At 34.8% G+C, this 21,422-nt stretch overlaps 1 protein-coding gene across 3 annotated transcripts in view; it reads left to right on the forward strand.

Annotated features, from left to right (window-relative positions):
- The window catches only part of PLOD2 (procollagen-lysine,2-oxoglutarate 5-dioxygenase 2), a 117,429-nt gene that overhangs the window by 52,645 nt on the left and 43,362 nt on the right, over nucleotides 1-21,422 (forward strand). For 2 of the 3 annotated variants that reach the window (XM_037843164.1, XM_037843172.1), the window contains exons 2-4: nucleotides 9,292-9,383; nucleotides 10,095-10,231; nucleotides 21,243-21,406. In XM_037843164.1, the coding sequence (XP_037699092.1) occupies nucleotides 9,292-9,383; nucleotides 10,095-10,231; nucleotides 21,243-21,406 (393 nt within the window). The remainder of the gene's footprint in view (nucleotides 1-9,291; nucleotides 9,384-10,094; nucleotides 10,232-21,242; nucleotides 21,407-21,422) is intronic. The other variant, XM_037843173.1, reaches the window with a different exon arrangement.

A 21,422-nucleotide genomic window follows, 5' to 3' on the forward strand; every position in this document is an offset into this window, starting at 1 on the left:
TAGCAACCATGGAGGTGGGGTAGGCAAATACCCCTGCATTCTCCACAGGCTCCTCAAGGGGGCACTACATCTTTTTTTTCCCTTGTTTTTCTTTTTTTTTTTTTTTTAACTTTCCCTTCTTTTTTAAATCAACTGTATGAAAAAAAAAGTTAAAAAGAAAACAAACATACAATAAAAGAACATTTCAAAGAGACCATAACAAGGGAGTAAGAAAAAGACAACTAACCTAAGATAACTGCTTAACTTCCAACATGTTCCTACTTTACCCCAAGAAAGTTACCTAATATAGCAACATTTCTGTGAACTTGTTCCTACTATATCCATCAGAAATTAACAGACCATAGTCATTCCTGGGCATCCCCAGAACGTTAAATAGCTTATCTGTTCTTCTTGGATTATTGTTCCCCCTTCCTTAATTGCTCTCTACTGCTAGTTCCCCTACATTCAACATTATAAACCATTTGTTTTACATTTTTCAAAGTTCACATTAGTGGTAGCATATAATATTTCTCTTTTTGTGCCTGGCTTATTTCGCTCAGCATTATGTCTTCAAGGTTCATCCATGTTGTCATATGTTTCACGAGATCGTTCCTTCTTACTGCCGCATAGTATTCCATCGTGTGGATATACCACATTTTATTTATCCACTCATCTGTTGAAGGACATTTGGGTTGTTTCCATCTCTTGGCAATTGTGAATAATGCTGCTATGAACATTGGCGTGCAGATATCTGTTCGTGTCACTGCTTTCCGATCTTCCGGGTATATACCGAGAAGTGCAATCGCTGGATCGAATGGTAACTCTATATCTAGTTTTCTAAGGAACTGCCAGACTGACTTCCAGAGTGGCTGAACCGTTATACAGTCCCACCAACAATGAATAAGAGTTCCAATTTCTCCACATCCCCTCCAGCATTTATAGTTTCCTGTTTGTTTAATGGCAGCCATTCTAACCGGTGTTAGATGGTATCTCATTGTGGTCTTAATTTGCATCTCTCTAATAGCTAGTGAAGCTGAACATTTTTTCATGTGTTTCTTGGCCATTTGTATTTCCTCTTCAGAGAACTGTCTTTTCATATCTTTTGCCCATTTTATAATTGGGCTGTCTGTACTATTGTCATTGAGTTGTAGGATTTCTTTGTATATGCAAGATATCAGTCTTTTGTCAGATACATGGTTTCCAAAAATTTTTTCCCATTGAGTTGGCTGCCTCTTTACCTTTTTGAGAAATTCCTTTGAGGTGCAGAAACTTCTAAGCTTGAGGAGTTCCCATTTATCTATTTTCTCTTTTGTTGCTTGTGCTTTGGGTGTAAAGTCTAGGAAGTGGCCGCCTAATACAAGGTCTTGAAGATGTTTTCCTACATTATCTTCTAGGAGTTTTATGGTACTTTCTTTTATATTGAGATCTTTGGTCCATTTTGAGTTAATTTTTGTGTAGGGGGTGAGGTAGGGGTCCTCTTTCATTCTTTTGGATATGGATATCCAACTCTCCCAGTCCCATTTGTTGAAAAGACCATTATGACTCAGTTCAGTGACTTTGGGGGCCTTATCAAAGATCAGTCGGCCATAGATCTGAGGGTCTATCTCTGAATTCTCAATTCGATTCCATTGATCTATATGTCTATCTTTGTGCCAGTACCATGCTGTTTTGGCAACTGTGGCTTTATAATAAGCTTCAAAGTCAGGGAGTGTAAGTCCTCCCACTTCGTTTTTCTTTTTTAGAGTGTCTTTAGCAATTTGAGGCATCTTCCCTTTCCAAATAAATTTGATAACTAGCTTTTCCAAGTCTGCAAAGTAGGTTGTTGGAATTTTGATTGGGATTGCATTGAATCTGTAGATGAGTTTGGGTAGAATTGACATCTTAATGACATTTAGCCTTCCTATCCATGAACATGGAATATTTTTCCATCTTTTAAGGTCCCCTTCTATTTCTTTTAGTAGAGTTATGTAGTTTTCTTTGTATAGGTCTTTTACATCTTTTGTTAAGTTTATTCCTAGGTACTTGATTTTTTTAGTTGCTATTGAAAATGGTATCTTTTTCTTGAGTGTCGCTTCAGTTTGTTCATTTCTAGCATATAGAAACATTACTGACTTATGTGCATTAATCTTGTATCCCGCTACTTTGCTAAATTTGTTTATTAACTCTAGTAGCTGTATCGTCGATTTCTCAGGGTTTTCTAGATATAAGATCATATCGTCTGCAAACAATGACAGTTTTACTTCTTCTTTTCCAATTTGGATGCCTTTTATTTCTTTGTCTTGCCAGATTGCCCTGGCTAGCACTTCCAGCACAATGTTGAATAACAGTGGTGACAGCGGGCATCCTTGTCTTGTTCCTGATCTTAGAGGGAAGGCTTTCAGTCTCTCACCATTGAGTACTATGCTGGCTGTGGGTTTTTCATATATGCTCTTTATCATGTTGAGGAAGTTTCCTTCAATTCCTACCTTTTGAAGTGTTTTTATCAAAAAGGGATGTTGGATTTTGTCAAATGCTTTTTCAGCATCTATTGAGATGATCAATTGATTTTTCCCTTTCGAGTTTTTAATGTGTTGTAACACATTGATTGTTTTTCTTATGTTGAACCATCCTTGCATGCCTGGAATGAACCCCACTTGGTTATGGTGTATGATTTTTTTAATGTGTCTTTGGATTCGATTTGCAAGTATTTTGTTGAGGATTTTTGCATCTATATTCATTAGGGAGATTGGCCGGTAGTTTTCCTTTTTTGTAGCATCTTTCCCTGGTTTTGGTATTAGATTGATGTTAGCTTCATAAAATGAGTTAGGTAGTGTTCCATTTTCTTCAATGTTTTGAAAGAGTTTGAATAAGATTGGTGTCAGTTCTTTCTGGAAAGTTTGGTAGAATTCCCCTGTGAAGCCATCTGGCCCTGGGCATTTATTTGTGGGAAGATTTTTGATGACTGGATCTCTTTGCTTGTGATGGGTTGGTTGAGGTCTTCTATTTCTTCTCTGGTCAGTCTAGGTTGTTCATATGTTTCCAGGAAATTGTCCATTTCTTCTACATTATCCAGTTTGTTGCCATACAGTTGTTCATAATATCCTCTTATAATTTTTTTAATTTCTTCAGGATCTGCAGTTATGTCACCTTTTTCATTCATTATTTTGTTTATATGGGTCTTCTCTCTTTTTGCTTTTGTCAGTCTAGCTAGGGGCTTGTCAATCTTGTTGATCTTCTCAAAGAACCAGCTTTTGGTGATATTTATCCTCTCTATTGTTTTTTTGTTCTCTATGTCATTTATTTCTGCTTTAATCCTTGTTATTTCTTTTCTTGTACTTGGTTTAGGATTGGTTTGCTGTTCATTTTCTAGCTTCTTCTGTTGATCCATTAGTTCTTTGATTTTGGCTCTTTCTTCCTTTTTAATATATGCGTTTAGTGCTATAAATTTCCCCCTGAGCACTGCTTTTGCTGCATCCCATAGGTTTTGGTATGTTGTGTTCTCATTTTCATTCGTCTCTATATATTTAGCAATTTCTCTTGCTATTTCTTCTTTAACCCACTGATTGTTTAGGAGTGTGTTGTTTAACCTCCAGGTATTTGTGAATTTTCTAAGTCTCTGATGGTTATTGACTTCTAATTGTATTCCATTGTGGTCAGAGAATGTGCTTTGAAAAATTTCAATCTTTTTAAATTTATTGAGGCTTGTTTTATGTCCCAGCATATGATCTATTCTGGAGAAAGTTCCGTGAGCACTAGAAAAGTATGTGTATCCTGGTGATTTGGGATGTAATGTCCTGTATATGTCTGTTAAATCTCATTCATTTATCAGATTGTTTAGGTTTTCAATTTCCTTATTGGTCTTCTGTCTGGTTGATCTATCTATAGGAGAGAGTGATGTGTTGAAGTCTCCCACAATTATTGTGGAAACATCAATTGCTTCCTTTAGTTTTGCCAGTGTTTCTCTCATGTATTTTGTGGCACCTTGATTGGGTGCATAGACATTTACGATTGTTATTTCTTCTTGCTGAATTGCCCCTTTTATTAGTATGTAGTGGCCTTCTTTGTCTCTCAAAACATCCCTGCATTTGAAGTCTATTTTATCTGAGATTAATATTGCTACACCTGCTTTCTTTTGGCTGTAGCTTGCATGAAATATTTTTTTCCATCCTTTCACTTTCAGTTTCTTTGTGTCCCTGTGTCTAAGATGAGTCTCTTGTATGCAACATATTGATGGTTCATTTTTTTTGATCCATTCTGCGAATCTATATCTTTTAATTGGGGAGTTTAATCCATTTACATTCAACGTTATAACCGTGAAGGCATTTCGTGAATCAGCCATCTTATCCTTTGGTTTATGTTTGTCATATTTTTCCCTCTGTCTATTAATATCCTTTATTGTACCCATACCGAATCTCTTTAGTACTGAACCTTTCTCCAAGTCTCTCTGTCCTGTCTTTGTTTCTCTGTCTGTAGGGCTCCCTTTAGTATCTCCAGTAGGGCAGGTGTGTTGTTAGCAAATTCTCTCAGCATTTGTTTGTCTGTGAAAAATTCATGCTCTCCCTCAAATTTGAAGGAGAGCTTTGCTGGATAAAGTATTCTTGGCTGGAAATTTTTCTCACTCAGAATTTTAAATATATCGTGCCACTGCCTTCTTGCCTCCATGGTGGCTGCTGAGTAGTCACTACTTAGTCTTATGCTGTTTCCCTTGTATGTGGTGAATTGCTTTTCTCTTGCTGCTTTCAGAACTTGCTCCTTCTCTTCTGTGTTTGACAGTGTGATCAGTATATGTCTCGGAGTGGGTTTATTTGGATTTATTCTATTTGGAGTTCGCTGAGCATTTATGATTTGTGTATTTATGTTGTTTAGAAGATTTGGGAAGTTTTCCCCAACAATTTCTTTGAATACTCTTCCTAGACCTTTACCCTTTTCTTCCCCTTCTGAGACACCAATGAATCTTATATTCGGACTTTTCATATTATCTATCATATCCCTGAGGTCCATTTCGATTTTTTCAATTTTTTTCCCCATTCTTTCTTTTATGCTTTCATTTTCCATTCTGTCATCTTCCAGGTCACTGATTCGTTGTTCAACTTCCTCTAGTCTTGTACTATGAGTGTCCAGAATCTTTTTAATTTGGTCAACAGTTTCTTTAATTTCCATAAGATCATCCGTTTTTTTATTTAGTCTTGCAATGTCTTCTTTATGCTCTTCTAGGGTCTTCTTGATTTCCTTTGTCTCCCGTACTATGGTCTCATTGTTCATCTTTAGTTCTTTGAGTAGCTGCTCTAGGTGCTGTGTCTCTTCTGATCTTTTGATTTGGGTGCTTGGGCTTGGGTTATCCATATCGTCTGGTTTTTTCATATGCTTTATAATTTTCTGTTGTTTTTGGCCTCATGGCATTTGCTGAACTTGATAGGGTTCTTTTAGGATTTGTAGACCAATTGAAGTCCTTATCTCTAATTTGTCAGATCTACAGCTTCGTGGAGTACACTTTCTCTAACTAACCAGCAGGTGGCGTCCACGAGCCACCTGTTGTCCACAAGCCAGTTCTCCCCTGCTTAGCCTTTTTGGTGAGTGGGGGAGTGAGTCTTGTGGGGTCCAATTGGTGTACCAAGCTTGCGTGTGTAGTTGGTGTTGCCTGCCCTGTATATGGGGCATGTTTCTGGGCAGTCAGGGAGGGGGGGTGGCCCTAACAATCAAATCTCCCTGGTGATCCTAGAGTTTTAAAGCTGCTGCAATAGTCTAATCCTTCAGTTCAGTCCTGCCACAGTTTGTCTCTGCCAGTGACCCACAAGTCCTTGGTATTGGTGTATGGCTCCTGAGACTTGCAAGTGGGCCCCTCTTCCAGGCTGTGCACCCCGGGTCCTCTGTTGAGGGATGACTGTGCTATGTCACAGGCGAGTGCCGTCCCACCAGGACAGTTCTGGGCTGCTGGGCTGTGTAGGGAGGCTCCCAGTCTGCTGAAATAATGGCTGAATGGGGTTTGTTAATTCACACTGCTCCACCTTCCAACTCTGGGACAATCAGCTGAGGTTGCAGGGAAGGCTAATGTCCACGCCCAGTTTTGTGGTGTGTGCCTGTTATTTGAAGCACTTCCGTCACACTGGGTTGTCTGGGGCAGCTCTGGGCTATGGGGCTGGCGATGGGCAGGAGTGTTTCCTGTCCACCAGGATGATGGCTGTGAGCAGACACCCCCCTTTTCTTGGGAAGTTGTGGTGTTTAGTGAATTTTCTCAGCCACTGGATTATTGCCTTTTGTCTCAGAGCTCTCTTGGTTCTGCTCTTGACTTGACGTGCCCGAATTGCAAGTCTTTGAAGCTTTCTGTATTGGGAGATTTCGCTGATCTCAGCAGTTCGACGTTTTCATGAGTGTTGTATGAAGTATGCCCAAAGTCAGATTGCTCTTTGGTGTCTAGTCCCCGCAGTTCCTGGCTTTCTACCTACTTTCCTGGAGGAGTAACTAAAACATACAGCTCACCAGTCCACCATCTTGCTCCGCCTCCTTCTGTTTTTTCTTAAGTAAATGTAGGTAGTTTTTGAGTTTCTAAGAATTTGTCCATTTCATCTATGTTACCTAATTTATTGGCATACGGTTGTTCATAGTATCCTCATATAGTCCTTTTTACTTCAGTGGGGTTGGTAGTAATGTCCCCTTTTCATTTCTGATTATCTTTATTTGTATTCTCTCTATATATATATATATTTTTTCAATTTAGCTAAAGGTTAGTGAATTGTATTTATCATTTCAGAGAACAAGCTTTTGGTTTGTTGAATCTCTCTACTGTTTTCTGTCATTCTACAATTTGGAAGATAGAGATTTTGCATAAAGTTGAAATCTCTTTTTTTAATTATAGGAATTTTCAGACGTTTGTAAGAATAATGCAGCTTCAACAGTCATCAGCCTATGGCCAGTATGGTTTAATCTTTATATTCTTCCATCATTTCCTCCCATCTACTCCAAGTAAATTTGAAACAAATCATAGGCATTATATCATTTTATGGGTAAATATTTCAGTATGTGCCTCTAAATTGAAATGACGCTTTTTTTAAAAAAAATTACATCCAATGCCATTTTCATGTTAAAAATAATTTTTGAATATTAACAAATATATAATCAGTGTTCAAATTTCCCTAATTTTGTTATGAATGTAATTTTGCAGTTAGTTTCTTGAAATCTGGGCCCAGCTAAAGTTTTGTTTAAATTGATTCTTAATTCAATTAATATACTAAAACAGTATCCCTTTCTACCCCCAGTCATTTTTTGTATATAGGCCTTTTGTCCTGTAAAATTTCTTATGTTTTGGATTTTATTGGCTGCATCTCTTTCCTCTCACTTATCACATTTCTGTTCCTTTATTTCTGGTAAACTTGTAGTGTAATGTTTATCAGATTCAGGTTAAATTTTTGGCAGGAATACTTCATAAATGCAGAGAAAGACGAATACTTGAATTGGTAGGTAAAACTGATTAGTAGAACATGTCAGCATAAAAAAGTTAATTATTTATTTGGTTTTGGCTTTTTATAATTGGCAACAGTACTGGGAAGCAATAGGAATCCTTCTTTGCCATAGGATTGTTAGATACGGTCAGACTACACATTTTTAAGCTTTGCCTTTGAGTCATTCATTGTGTAACATTCCTGTCTACCCAATGGTCTGGCCAACATAATTTCCCTATTAGAGATGACAAAACCCTCACCACTAATTTTGTACTGGAAATGTTAAGTATTCATACATGTCCAGTCAAAATCTAAGCTTATAGCTAATTCATATGATTAGTGTAGAAAGAGAAAGTTATCTTTAAATAAGTCCTTTTATCACACAGAGAAGAGATTTTGAAAAGATAGCCTCTTTACTCTTACAAAATAAAATCTGGTATTCCCCGTGTCAAAATTTTTATTCATTGTAACATGTCAGATTTTCTTACTCAGTTAAGTCCTGCTTGAAAGTTTATAAATGGAATCTTGTTTTAAAAATTAAAATAGCTAACTGAAAAAGTACTCTTAAATATATTTATTTGGGCTTCACAACTTTAATGGAAATGACTTTCTCAAATATTAGTACTTATAATGAAAATTATGTAAGAAATACTGCTTTCTTGAAAAATATTTCTTGAAGAATGTTGATATTTATCTTCAGGAGAAAATTTCCCTTTCTGTCTGATCATTAATGTCTGGATTTATAATTTTTTCATGAGTATAACTTGTATTTGTATTTTATTTTTAAAATTATTTTCAAAACTTGATAGAGAATTACCATTGTTCAAATGAATTATTTTTAACTGATTCCCATAATGCGTTAATGCTATTTCCAGTGATAGTGTATAGATGGGGGTGGGGGTTGGGGTTTAACACCTTTTGAATTTTTTCTTATTGGTAGCAGACAAGTGGTCGTTGAATGATATGTCTTAGTGCCTAGAATGTTGAAAAATGTTACTTTGGGTTTCTTAGTTCCTATGCCTTCACACATCCACAGATTTAGAAAAAATGTCCCAGCTCCTTGGCATTTGTTGATGTACCTTTTTTCTTCTATTCCTGTTTCAATATGCCATTTTTTGATAAGCATTTTTCTTTTTCTTAATAGCTTCTATAAGTATTTTGAAATAACTCCTAAATTTAACCTCTTCCTACTAGGAGGGATGCTTGGATTGAAGTAATAATCTGTTGTAAAACGAGGAGCAAAATCTTCATATTTATAAAGACAATGCTGATTTGGTTTCCTTTTATTCTTTGAAAAAACACTGAAAGTTATTCAAATGTTAGAGATTTTAAGACTTTTCATATACAAAAATACGTGAATAGGAGAAAAAAAAATTAAGATTCTGTTCCTAAGTATTTGCTCCTAATTTATCATGGTTTATTTTAAAGAATTATATTCAGTGGCATGGTTGGATCTTTTCTTTTTGCACATTAGTGTTTTGATGAATGTAATGTGCTTCAGGGCCTCACTGATGTGTGTGATTAATCGGAGATGATTTACAGGTGACAATAAAGCTTACTGATTAGGTAATGTCTAGGAGAGTCTCAATCTTTGCAAATAAAAATTTTGTGTATTTTATGGAAGTTTTTATCAAAAGAGAGCACTTTTTTGAAGGGCATGCTTTTCCTAAACATGAATGCACTTTCTTACCATTAAAATAATATTTGCCTGTTCATCATTTGGCAGTTTAAATTGCCTATTTTTTAAAAATAGCTGTTTGTTTAGTCTTATGTGGTTTAGCAAACCAGAGTGTTCCCATCAGTTTAATGAGATCTCTAATCATTACAGTGGGTTGTAAAGTGCTACCGTTTAATGTCTTTGTAAACAGTTTTATGTGATTTCCTTTTGTCTTTGCAGATAAATTATTAGTCATAACTGTAGCAACAAAAGAGAATGATGGATTCCATCGTTTTATGCAGTCAGCCAAATACTTCAATTATACTGTGAAGGTACAGTATATCCTCCAATTCATGGAGATGCTGGAATATGTATCTAAAATATATTTTCATCATAACATCTAAATCCACACAAAAAGATAAAATTTGGTTACATAATTGCCATTAGTTTATAGCAGTTTTTTTCTTTAATTGTTTTAAAGATATATTTTCATCACATTTATACTCTGCTACTCAGGCAAAGCTTAATATTTGCTAATGCTTTGTTATAAATACATTCCATAAAACAATAGGAGCAACGTGTATGTGTGTCTGTATATGTGTGTACTTCCTTTGAGGATGTTTTGCAGCTCATTGTATCTGAGATTTGGCAGTGTTCCACCCCCCCAACCACACTTACTTTAAGACATTTTATCTGTAATGTGATTGTCAGCTATAATGTGTTTCTTTGTTTACAGAGACTTGCAAACGTGACTCTGAAGGAGCATGAAACCTTTTCTGTTACTTTGTCAAAAGTTTTTATTGTTTTTCCTGTTTTTCTGGTTTGTTTTAGAGGAATTTGAGATTGTTGTAAAAGTATAAAAGAGTTTGAAGACTCATGACCTGACCTAGGCAACCAGATTTTTTCTTTCTAGAATTATGATTTAGTGACACATATAAAGAGTGGTTGCTGTGCAATACTATATAAGTTGCTGATGACTTCTGGTTTTTATGGTAATATAATTCAAGTTTTGCTCAGAGATGAAATGTTCATTTCACTTACAGGTCATTGGTCAAGGAGAGGAATGGAGAGGTGGTGATGGAATGAATAGCATCGGAGGGGGCCAAAAAGTGAGATTAATGAAAGAAATCATGGAACATTATGCCAATCAAGAGGATCTGGTAGTGTTGTTTACTGAAAGGTAAAAGAATTTGTTTCTTTCAACAGCTTTTTAAGAGTATGTATTAAATTGTTTTTTAAAAAGTTGACATTTGTATTTTTGGATAATGTATTAAATTATTGTATTGCCAAAGAATCAGTGTTTTGGAAAGTAGATTTTACTCATGAAACCATGGTCCAGCATAGTTATGTAATATGATAGAAGTTGAGTTACTATAAATGTTAATGAGAAAATGTGGCATGAGCTAATACTTTTTGAAACTGATTTTTTAATCTTGAATTAGGGCTGGTATATGATGATGTAGATATTTTCTATTGATGATGGCATATTTGGTAATTCAAATTGATGTTGATTGGTCAAGTAGGAGGAAACAGATCATATAAGGTTTTAGATAACAAGTGAGACACAAGAAAGCCTATGTTTGAACAGAAGAACCTTTTCAAGGTGTAACTTTCTGCATGCTGCTTCACTGTCCTACTTAATTTGAAGTATCCACTGCATTTCCTCATCTCTTCCTTCTTACATTTTTTTATAATGTCAAGTAATCATGAATTGTTAGTGGTTTTCCTGTCTTCCATTCTCCCAATCTTTTTTTTTTTCTTTTTATTTTTTTTTGCCGGGGGTCATTATTTGCTCATCCTAAGTTCTCTTGCATTTTCCTTTCTAACTTAGAAAAGTCTCTTTATCTATCTCTCTCTGTTTGAAAATCCAAAGACAAATTATTGCTGATGAAAAGTAAAAATATTGTTTTTAGTGTAAATGTGTAATTAAGAAAGACACAAATTTTGAAATGAAAATAGAATGAAGTTCCAGTGGAATCAAACTTAAAAGTTTTGAGAGTCCACAATACTTAGATCTATAGAATTCCCCTTATGTCTTCTAGACAAAAAGTAAAGTTCTGCTTGTGATTACCTGTTCTTGGAATATGCAATGTGGTATATAACAAGTGTTATCCTGTGTACTGGAAATTTTTCTACAGACTATATTATTATACTTTTTACCCTTGGAAAAAGAGTAGGAGTTCATATTAGCAGTTTCAATTAGACATTGAGTATGTTTTGGTTTAAAATTACTGTGTATATCAGCTACATTGGTCAGCATGAATCTGCCACATGTGCATTTGTATTTTGACTTTAAGGCAAATTCTCCTTGTAAATGTTACCACATACATGTTTGTAATGATTTTGGATGTCCCAAGCCTCTTTTGAGTTTTAGGAAGAACTCCTTTCCCTTTACGCTTACCCTCCCAAACTCTCATCTCCATCACTCCCAAGCCAAGATCTAGGGTTTAGCCTTGGGAAAAAGGTTCTAATAAGGGAAAGACTTATTTCTAATGAGAAAGGGAACTGTGAAATATCTGAAGTCTTCTTGCATGTGGATTTCTTTATTTAGATGATACTTTAAGACCCAGCTTGACAAAAAAGACAACAATATAATTTACTTTAATGGGAAGCTCAGTATGTTCCAGGTACTATTAGTGTTTGTGATAGATACATCAGTGAACTAGAGACAAACTTTCTGACAGCTTCCTTTGTGGGGACAGCTAATGGAAATATGGAGGACATTTCAGCCAAATCATTTTCCAATAAGAGCCATTAACATTGTCTATGACTTCATCTACCATATCTATCCCCTGGCAGGTCCTAGGGATGTTGAGAAATTAATCAAGAGGGTAAAGAGGCAATTGGTGCCACTTTAGAAAATTTTTTCTCTCTTCTGTTATTTTTTCCAAACAGTATCCTGTTTAAAAAGTTTTGTGTGCAGAGTCATCAATACAGTTGAAATCTGTGGATAGTCTGGGGTATGGGAGAAATGAATTAGGATGTTTGTAAATTATTTGTAATAGTCAGAATGCCCATTCTGTAAAAAAATGGCCAATCTAATTAAGTTTATGTCTTGGTTTCCCAGGGCTTCTGTGTCATAGATACCACACAATGGGTTGGTTTAACAGCAGGAATTTATTGTCTCATGATTTTGGAGACTAAAAGGCTTGCTTCCTCCCAGGGTCTGTAGCACTCTGGAGCTGGCCTGCTGTAATCCTTGGGGTTTCTTGGGTTTTATCTTCTCCTCCTGTCTCATGGCAATGCCCTTTCTTTTCTCCCTGCTGTGACCTTTGGATCCTCTTGATAAGGCTTCCAGTAATCCAGTTTAAGACCCACCCTCATTCAGTTGAGTCACACTTTAGGTCCTGTTTTCAATGGGTTCACATCCACAGGAATGTGAATTAACAACATGTTTTTTTCTGGGGGACATATCTCAACGCACCACAGCTTTCCTTGGGTGAAGGACCAGAATTCGGAATAGATGAGTCTTAACAAATCAAACTAATTCCTATCGCTTATGTGATATTTAAGGATAATTCAACTGTAATAATTAATTTTATGGAGAAAATGAGAGATTTATGTGCCTAATGATTTAGATAGGACTTTTTAAAAAAAAAAACAACAGCTTTATTGAGGAGCAGTTTACACATGTGAAATACACTTGTTTTAGGTGCACAATTCTATGATTTTTATGAATTTACAGAGTTGTGAAACCATCACCAATATCCAATTTTAGAACATTTCCATTACCCTAAAATGGATCACTCATGCTCATTTATGTAGGCTTTGGTGAATTGATGTGGAAACAATTTTATAGCATTGCTTCCATAAAATGATGTATTCTGAACTCACTTTTGGATGAATATTTAGAGTAAAACCTATTAAAGACTAGATATTTATAAGTATGCTACATACGGTATGATATATCCTATTTAATTTAGATAAAAATCAATATTTGGCAAAGTTTTGGGTTCTTCTTAAAACAAAACAAAAACTGAAGCTCTCCATATGAATAGGCACCTCAAAGTGTTTTTTCAAGTTATTTCATACTATAGTGTATGTGTGTGTGTGTGTTCACTTCTATTAATATGGTTAGTAAAGTTTGACAATCTCCATTTCATTAGAACAACTACCAATAAATATAATGAATTTGGTAACTTTTAGTAACATGGAAGAACATGGGCTCATTTGAAATAGACTAATAAAAGTTTGGGGGATGAATATTGGAACTTGGTAGCTGCAGACTCTCTTATGGAGAGAAATGATTTCATTCAAGATGAGTGAGCTTTTGGAGTGTTACTGAAAGGTACTTTGGGTTACTTTTAGAATTACTTTAAAAAGCATGTATTTCTTTTACTCCTTTTACTCTAGTGGCATTGAAGACAACAATCAGACCTAGTTACTATATGATGACCATTTTTAAAAATTTTGTGTTTGTTTTTAGCAAAACATAAAATTTGTTTGTGTTCTTGTGAGTAAAATTAGGTGCACACTAAATGGTGCCATGCAACTTGTGCTGTGCTAGGAACAGTAAAATATAAACCAGTGGAATCCCAGGCCATAAAATAAGCATATGGTGGAATAATTTATCCAAATGACTGGGTAATCCAGTAATTTACTGGGACATCCAGTAAAATTTTGGATTGTTATATCCTTTTTTCCTCTAGACTTAAGAAAAAAATTCTTCAGAAGAAACACAGTTGGTGCAACTATCAGAGTTTGACTTTGAACAGGGAAGAAATTTATATTTTCATTGGATGATACCATTTTTAACACTAGTCATAGCAGTGCAAGTACATTTTATTTTAAAGATGCCCAGTATTTGAAATATTTGAAAGGCATATTAGGTAGTAGTTATTGGCTTTGCCAAAAGGAATATTTCCTTTATTAAAATATCTTCTCAGGGATTTTGGTATTAAACTCCCCAGTTCATTAAAGTATTTGTTTAAAGATAATTAACTCTCTGATCTTGAGGTAAGATAAAGGAATTTGAAATGCATTCACTATTGACAACTAAAGATAATAGTAGGGAAGACTAAACTTAAAAAATAGAGTGCTAGTCAGTGTTACACTACAAAGGTTGATGTATAATTAAAATAAATATAAGGGTAAGCAATTATTTCAGAAGTTTTCTAGGTTGCTCTAGTCTGAGAGCTTGGTCCAGGATAAATAAACTCTGGTTGAAAATGGAAGGATATTGTTAGTCACACAAATTGCTGCTGTTTCCCTATATTCCTTATCATTTTGAATGTATATAGCTAATATCTATTCAGTTATCATGCTGAATTGTGGTTGTTTGTACAGTGAAGCTGGGGGCTGTGTGTTTACATATTGTCAGCACATGATGACAGTAGGTTCTCGTAAATATTGGGTAACAGTAAATTGCATTACAAGATGGTGAAACAGGCTTGGATGAGGGGAAAACATGATGGATGCTTTGAAAATATTTTTAAAGATTATTTTTCTTTATCATTTGGAGATACAAAATGACTTTTAAGGCAGGAAAGCTTACAGGAGTTTTATATCACAAAAGCATGAAATCATTTAAAAAATGGAATTTTCACTAAAAAACCCATAAATGTGGTGTCCTGGTGCTGCTGCATCTGATCTCTTGTACATCACCAATATATTTTTTCTTTTGGGTTCTCATTAAATATTATTTTGCTGAAACAATGAGATCAGCGAGTATGGTTTTTCACTCAGCATTCAGTTTATGTGTGTTTAGCACAAACTGTGATCCAGGCACTGAGCTTGACACTACAGAGAAAGAAGTCCCTCAAGACATTCTCATTTATAGGATATTAACTCTGTAGACAAACTGAACAGACATAATTTGGAAGAAAATGTATAACTTCAAGACATCTTGAAGGTTTTGATAATCTCTCTAAAATAATTTACCTTAAAGAAAATAGTGAAAGGTTATGCTTTTATTGCATTATGTTTTTGTTTCTTAATTGTGAAAAGATTATTTTAATCATTTATGTTATTGTTGTGAGAAGTATAATTTATTTGTGTTATCCTAAAGATGACCAGATCTTAATTTGCATGTATTCCATGAAATAAACGTTTTATACCTCTCCTAATTCCATACCCAGCATGCTTGCTTTTTTTTATATAGCTATATATAGCTTATATTGTAGACAGAGTAAAATTTTCTGAAAGCAAAGCTTTCTAAGTACTATCTTTATAACTTTAACTAAAAAATGCAGATTTATTTAATGGACATTTCCTTCCTGGCAGTGATGACAGTTTAAACATGCACACACGAAGAACCTAGTCATTAGCTATGGACAGCATTTCATTATATTAGTATGAAGGAAAGTCAAAGCACATCATAGTTCCTAGTGTTTATACTGTTTCTTTTTTAAAAGGAAGGTTTGAAATTATTAGCTGTCATGTAAATTAAACAATCAAATGTATTGCACTGCCTTCTGGCTCATCTAAAATGGTATGAAATATGTTTTGGAATTAAGTAGAAAATAAGTTTTTTTTAAAAAAATGTGTGTCTTGTTAATATTTACTGAACACATTAATGGGTATTTGGAATGGTAAAGAGTGAGAGATGACATATAAAAGAATTATTAGATATTCATACCTCTCTAGATTGATTGTCTGTGGGTACTCTTGGGTTGGATGAATTTGGAATTTCTGACTATTGTATGTGTGTATGTGTGTATGTATGCATTCATTCATTCCCAAACCATATCTTCTAGTCCTTGAATTTTGCTCTTTTCAGTAAACAAACATTAAATATCTATTATAGCTAACATGGTGTTAGCTGCCTTGGCCATGGGGGTGCTGACTAGAACAGAAATCCTGCACTCGTGATACATTTTTCTATCAACAGCTTTGTATATGTTGTATCTGGCATATTATAGGTACATAATAATAAGTGCTGGGAATTAACAAAAAGGTTTCTTTATTCCATCATTGATTTGATAAACACTTAATTGTATACTACATTGAGTGTCAGATTTGAAAGTTCTAATGTTGCAGAGATAAACTTAACTGTCTTTTTAAAGCTAGATGGAAGTTTTCATTTACTTAACTGTTGCATTTTACAACTACCATCATGACTCATGGCCCCACAAATAGCCGGCAGCTTCAGCAATCTGCCACCCTTCTCTCCATGGCTGCTGCCTGTGGTGTTTTAGCACTAGGATGCTCTCAAAAAACAGTGTAGAGAAAATGACCCTCTAGCCGGTAGTGTCTACATCAACTCCCATCTCTACCTAGTCTCAGTAAGGATTTTATATTCAACAAATGAAATGATATACCTTTGGAGGAAAATCCCCCTGTAATACTTAGCTTTTAAAATAGCCTCCACTTTAGACAAACTCCTTTCCCTGCTGTCAAAATTCCTAAAATACATTCACTAATTTTCTACCGTGAGTTTATTATAATATATTCTGCAAATTCAATGGGTGGACATTTTCAACTTTTATTTATTTTTTTGAGAGGGAGCTCCATAGTATTGGTTTGTGGTCTAAATTATTTCTGGAAATATAAACATGCATTTGAAATGAAGAAGTGATGAAAGACTGAATTATCAGGTGTGTTGCTACTTCTGTATGTGAGTTTCATTAGACTTTAGTTCAGCATTTAGGCAGTAGCCTGTTTTGGATGGCTATCATTGCTGGTTTAAAGGATTAGATAGCAGAGGGGAAAAAAAAAACAAGATTAGGGAACACTCCTGCCGATTTCTTTTCTGGCTACTCACTAGCTTTTGCTTCTGTTGAGACTAGAGATTATTCCTCCATTCATTTATTTACTCATTTGTTCAACAGATATTTACCGTCTTCAAAATACAAGGCTGTGGGAATATACTGATAAAAAATAATAAAAATGTGGATCTGGCATATGAGGAAGAAATGTACAGTCTAGTATGAGATAGACACACCAAACATGAAGAGCAGAAAATAAAACATTCTATGAAAGCAGGAGGAATAGAGCTGTGGAAGTTAAGAGGAAAGGAGTGATCTTTTCTGCTTGGGGTGACCAAGGAGAGATTTGTAGAGGAGGTAGCATTTGATATGGGACTTGAAGGTGAATGGGTTTGCTCAGAGTCGAGAAAAGACATTCTGAGAGCTATCATGAGAGACGACACAGCCAAGTATTTCAGTTTGGCTTTAGTACCACTTATTTAATGGAAGGTTAGTAACATAAGGCTGATTCATTTAGACTTTATTCTGTAGGTCTGGCCCACTGCCTGTTTTGTAAATAGTTTTGCTGGTACCCAGCTATACTCATTTGTGTACTTGCATAGGCCTTTGGCTCCTTTTGCAGTAGAAGTGAGCCTTTGCAACAGAAACCATGTGACCTCAAAGCCCAAAATATTTTCTGTAAAGGACCAGATGGCTTAAATATTTGCCAACCCTTGTTATTGGCCCTAGTTGAGAACCACTGATTCAGTCTGGGGACTGGCACAGAGCCATTTTCAGGACAGTTTCACAGACATTTTTCTGAGTTTCTTAGAGGAGTTCCTAATTAGAAGTGGGGAGGATATAGGTAAGGTGGAGGCCTGTAGGATTATAGAATTAATCTTGGCGAGAGCCTTTGAGCAGGAGGGCAGAGGACTTGACCGCTAAACTCATTAAGTAGGTAGAATCAATAGGATTTGGCAAAATATTTGATGAGAGAGGCCATGCATAGAGAGGGAAGAGTCAAGGCTGAATTAAAGATTTTGAAGCTGGGTGACTATGTGTTTGATGGTGCCACAGAAACAGGAAATACAGAAGGGCAGACACTGTAAAAGTTTCAGTGACCTGTTGGAGATAGAACTCTGACATGTTTTGGTCAATATGGTAGAGAACTCAATGAGGTGGAACCTTATAGTTTTTTCAGGGCCCAGGAATAGTCACCACAGTTAAATGTGGAAAGTTTTATTTTATTTTTCATATTTAAGCATACCTAATTCCCATGAGAAGTATTTTTATGACCCTTGTGTATTTTTTTTTAATTTGACCATTTGATTTTATGGCCAAAATAATTTTAAGTAGAAAAACTGTCTTGCCCTTTGAAAAATTTTAAATCTGTTCAGATAACTTGTCTAGAGTACTTAAACACAGAGCTAACAGTGAGGTGGGGAAAGTTTCTGCAACCTTAAATTTTTATTCAAATTCAAAGTCTTGTTTGAATTATGGGAAGGCATTTTGTGCCTCCCCTTTTACTTCAAATAATTGCTTTCTGATTAATTCCTGCTTGTTAGGTACAAAGAATAAAAATAAAAATTGCCACCACTCCTCCCTTTCAAGTAATAGACTTTTGTTAATAGTTTGAGATATACCTTGTATATACTGTATCCTTCACTGGGCTTCAAAGGCAGACTCTCACATCACAAAGGTACATTTCTACCTTTTGAATATTTGATGCTACCTGCAAAATTTTTGATTTAGTGCAGCCCAAGTCTCCAATTGTATGATTCTCTGAAATAATATACTATATTTTTTGCACCATTTCCTCACTAAGTGTTGGGATTCCTCTGCAACTCAAGTAGCAGTCCCTGCCTCAGAGGGTTTGTTTTTTTCCCTCACTTCTCATGACCTAATTACCCATAAAATTGGTCCTATTTCCTAATCTTTAGTATTGAGAAAAATAATTCAAAATTAGTTTAACAGCTAGTGGTATTATGGAAAATACCCTTGTTAGAAAAGATAGAATTATCTCAGGAGGTAATATCCTCAGCAGTTGTACTGAGGATATCAGTTGTGCTTATTTAGAGAAAAACTGAAACTGGATATATTTTGTAAATTTTGTTTTGTGAAGTCAGATGCATTCAGCAAGAAGAAGTTGGTTTGAGGCTTCAGTCAGAATAGATTTTCTGAATTAAAATTTATTTAAGCAATCTATATCTGGCTAAAAATAAAATTGCATATTGGTAAAAATTTCAAGATGAGTTTTTCTCCTGTCTCTCTCTCTGTCCTTCTTCCAGTCCCTCTCCTATAGTAATAATATTATTTTTTTTGTTAATTTCGTTGAGTGCTTACAATGTGTCAGGTTTTGTTCTTGCTTTTTAAATTTTTTACAATGACTGGAAGAAATACGTACTTCTCTACCCCACCCCCATCCCCAGCCCCATTTTACAGAAAAAGGAACTAAATAAAGCACAAGGAAGATAAATAACTTGTCTGAGGCTTCTGTGATAGCAGTGGCAGAACCGAGAATAAAATCCTGGCTTCTTACATCAAAGCATGTTCTGTGGCAAACTACTGTTATGATAGTAATATTAATAGTACTAATGGTTTCTTTTCTTTTACTCTTGGAAGACGAAACCTATTTACCAGTGTATATAGATATGTTTTTATTTTCAAGTTAAGTTATTTTTTGTAACTAAAATAAATAAATATATTTTATAACTAAATGTATTATTAATACATTTAACTTATAACTATAATACATTTAATAGAATACATTTAATACATTTAATATAAGAACATTAATATTTATTTTATAACTAAATGTAAAAATAAATGTATTTATTTCATAGCTAAAATAAATCAAATGTAAATCCTATAGAACAATTTAAAATGAAAAGAAATTGTCTCTTGTTCCCAAGCTTACTTTTACTATAACTTAAATAAATAAGTTAAGAATAATTACTAAATTCTTCCTCTCCCTTTCTCTCCCCTTCCCCTTGTCTCTCCCTTACTCCTTCTTCCCTTCCTCTCTCCCTATCTTCCTTCCTTCCTTTTTCCCTTCCTCCCTTCCTCCCTTCCCCTTCATAATTGGACTAAATGGTGAGGGTTTGTATGTTAACTATTTTTAGCTTGTGAAGTCTGGCTACTCTGAAGGGGAAAGAAAGAGGAGAGAGGAAGCAGAGGGCTGGCAACTTCCTTTTTTAAAGCATAGAACCTGCATCAGTTCCACTCACATTCATTCTATTGGACAGATTTAGTTATGGGGTGACATCTAATTTCAGAGTAGGCTGGAAAAATTAGTCTCTAGCAGGATGGTCAAGTGTCAAGCTAAAATTGGAGGGATTCCATTATTAAAATAAAAGCATGGGAATGTATATGGGGGCCAGCTAGCATCTCTGCCACAGGTGCTAATGGTGAGCATGAATTTAATCTATTCTTGTGACAGTAATTTTTGAAAGAATTGTGTTGGCTCTGTACTATTATAGAGATGAGAAATAGTGTATTCTATTTTGATAAAATAATTCATGTATAGAAAGTTATTAAATCTTGCCTGATGCATTACTACTGTCTTAGCATATTAACGGGTCCTTTGAAGAGAGTCTGGCAGGGAAAGACATGTGGAACAGCTTCCTGGCTCCCCACATCAGATATCACAGCAATGCACCCAGAGTATTAGCTATTAGAAAGATCTGGCACTGACTTCAAGAGCATTAGTTTGCTCTTCCTTCGTTTTACCTGGAATGTTATTAAATTATCATCTTTGGAAACCTTTTACCTTGAGATATACTGATGTACCTCAAGATGCAAAAGAATTTCTTGTTGTAATGAGTGGAGAACTTATTACATAGTGGAAATCTTTTAGGTAATGGCTTTTACACTTGATGTTTTGTTAAGTCCTTGTGATTCTTTGAATGCACAATGAGGAATAAAGTCTCCAAAAAAAAAAAAAAACAACAAATCAATGAAACTGCAGTCATTAAATTTGATAATATCAATTTTTGTATAATTTTGTTTCAAATTCATTGAGCTTTAAAAAGATGTGCTGTCTAAATGCATTTATTTTAGGATCTCAGGCAGAATAGTGAATCAAATATTAAATGTATAATTGATATTACCAGTTGAACACATTTTGTCAAAGATAATGAATTCTTCAGAAATTGTAATTGATAAGTTCAGATTAACTTGAAATGTTGGGCAGTTTCAAATGCAACTTCTTTCAGTGACTGTGTCTATATTATTAGGTTAAACAGAAAATAACTATTTAATATTTCAACACTGTTTTAGAATTTTGATTTTAGGGAATAAGTGATTATTGAAAAAATGTTGAGACTAGTACTAAACAGCTGTCTTATATTTATACATTGTCAGTTTAGTGTAAATACCAATAATAGTATCTCTATAATTCAAGTTGAGAGAAAATTGTATTGTATACTCTGTAAAGAATTGTTATTAATCCTGTGTTGTGTTTTAAATTCTAAAAATTCTAACTTTCATTAGAGAACTTTTATTTGGTTTATATGCCTGAATTCTGATGTGTTTATTTTAAATTTTGTTTATTCCTTCATTGAACAGCTTTGGTGTCTTATTTGCTGGTGGTCCAGAAGAGGTTCTTAAAAAGTTCCAAAAGACTAACCATAAAGTAGTCTTTGCAGCAGATGGAATTCTGTGGCCAGATAAAAGACTAGCAGACAGGTATCCCATTGTGCACATCGGGAAACGCTACCTCAATTCAGGAGGTGGGTAAGACACTAT

Source organism: Choloepus didactylus, chromosome 1, assembly GCF_015220235.1.
Source record: "Choloepus didactylus isolate mChoDid1 chromosome 1, mChoDid1.pri, whole genome shotgun sequence".
Taxonomy (NCBI): Eukaryota; Metazoa; Chordata; class Mammalia; order Pilosa; family Megalonychidae; genus Choloepus; species Choloepus didactylus.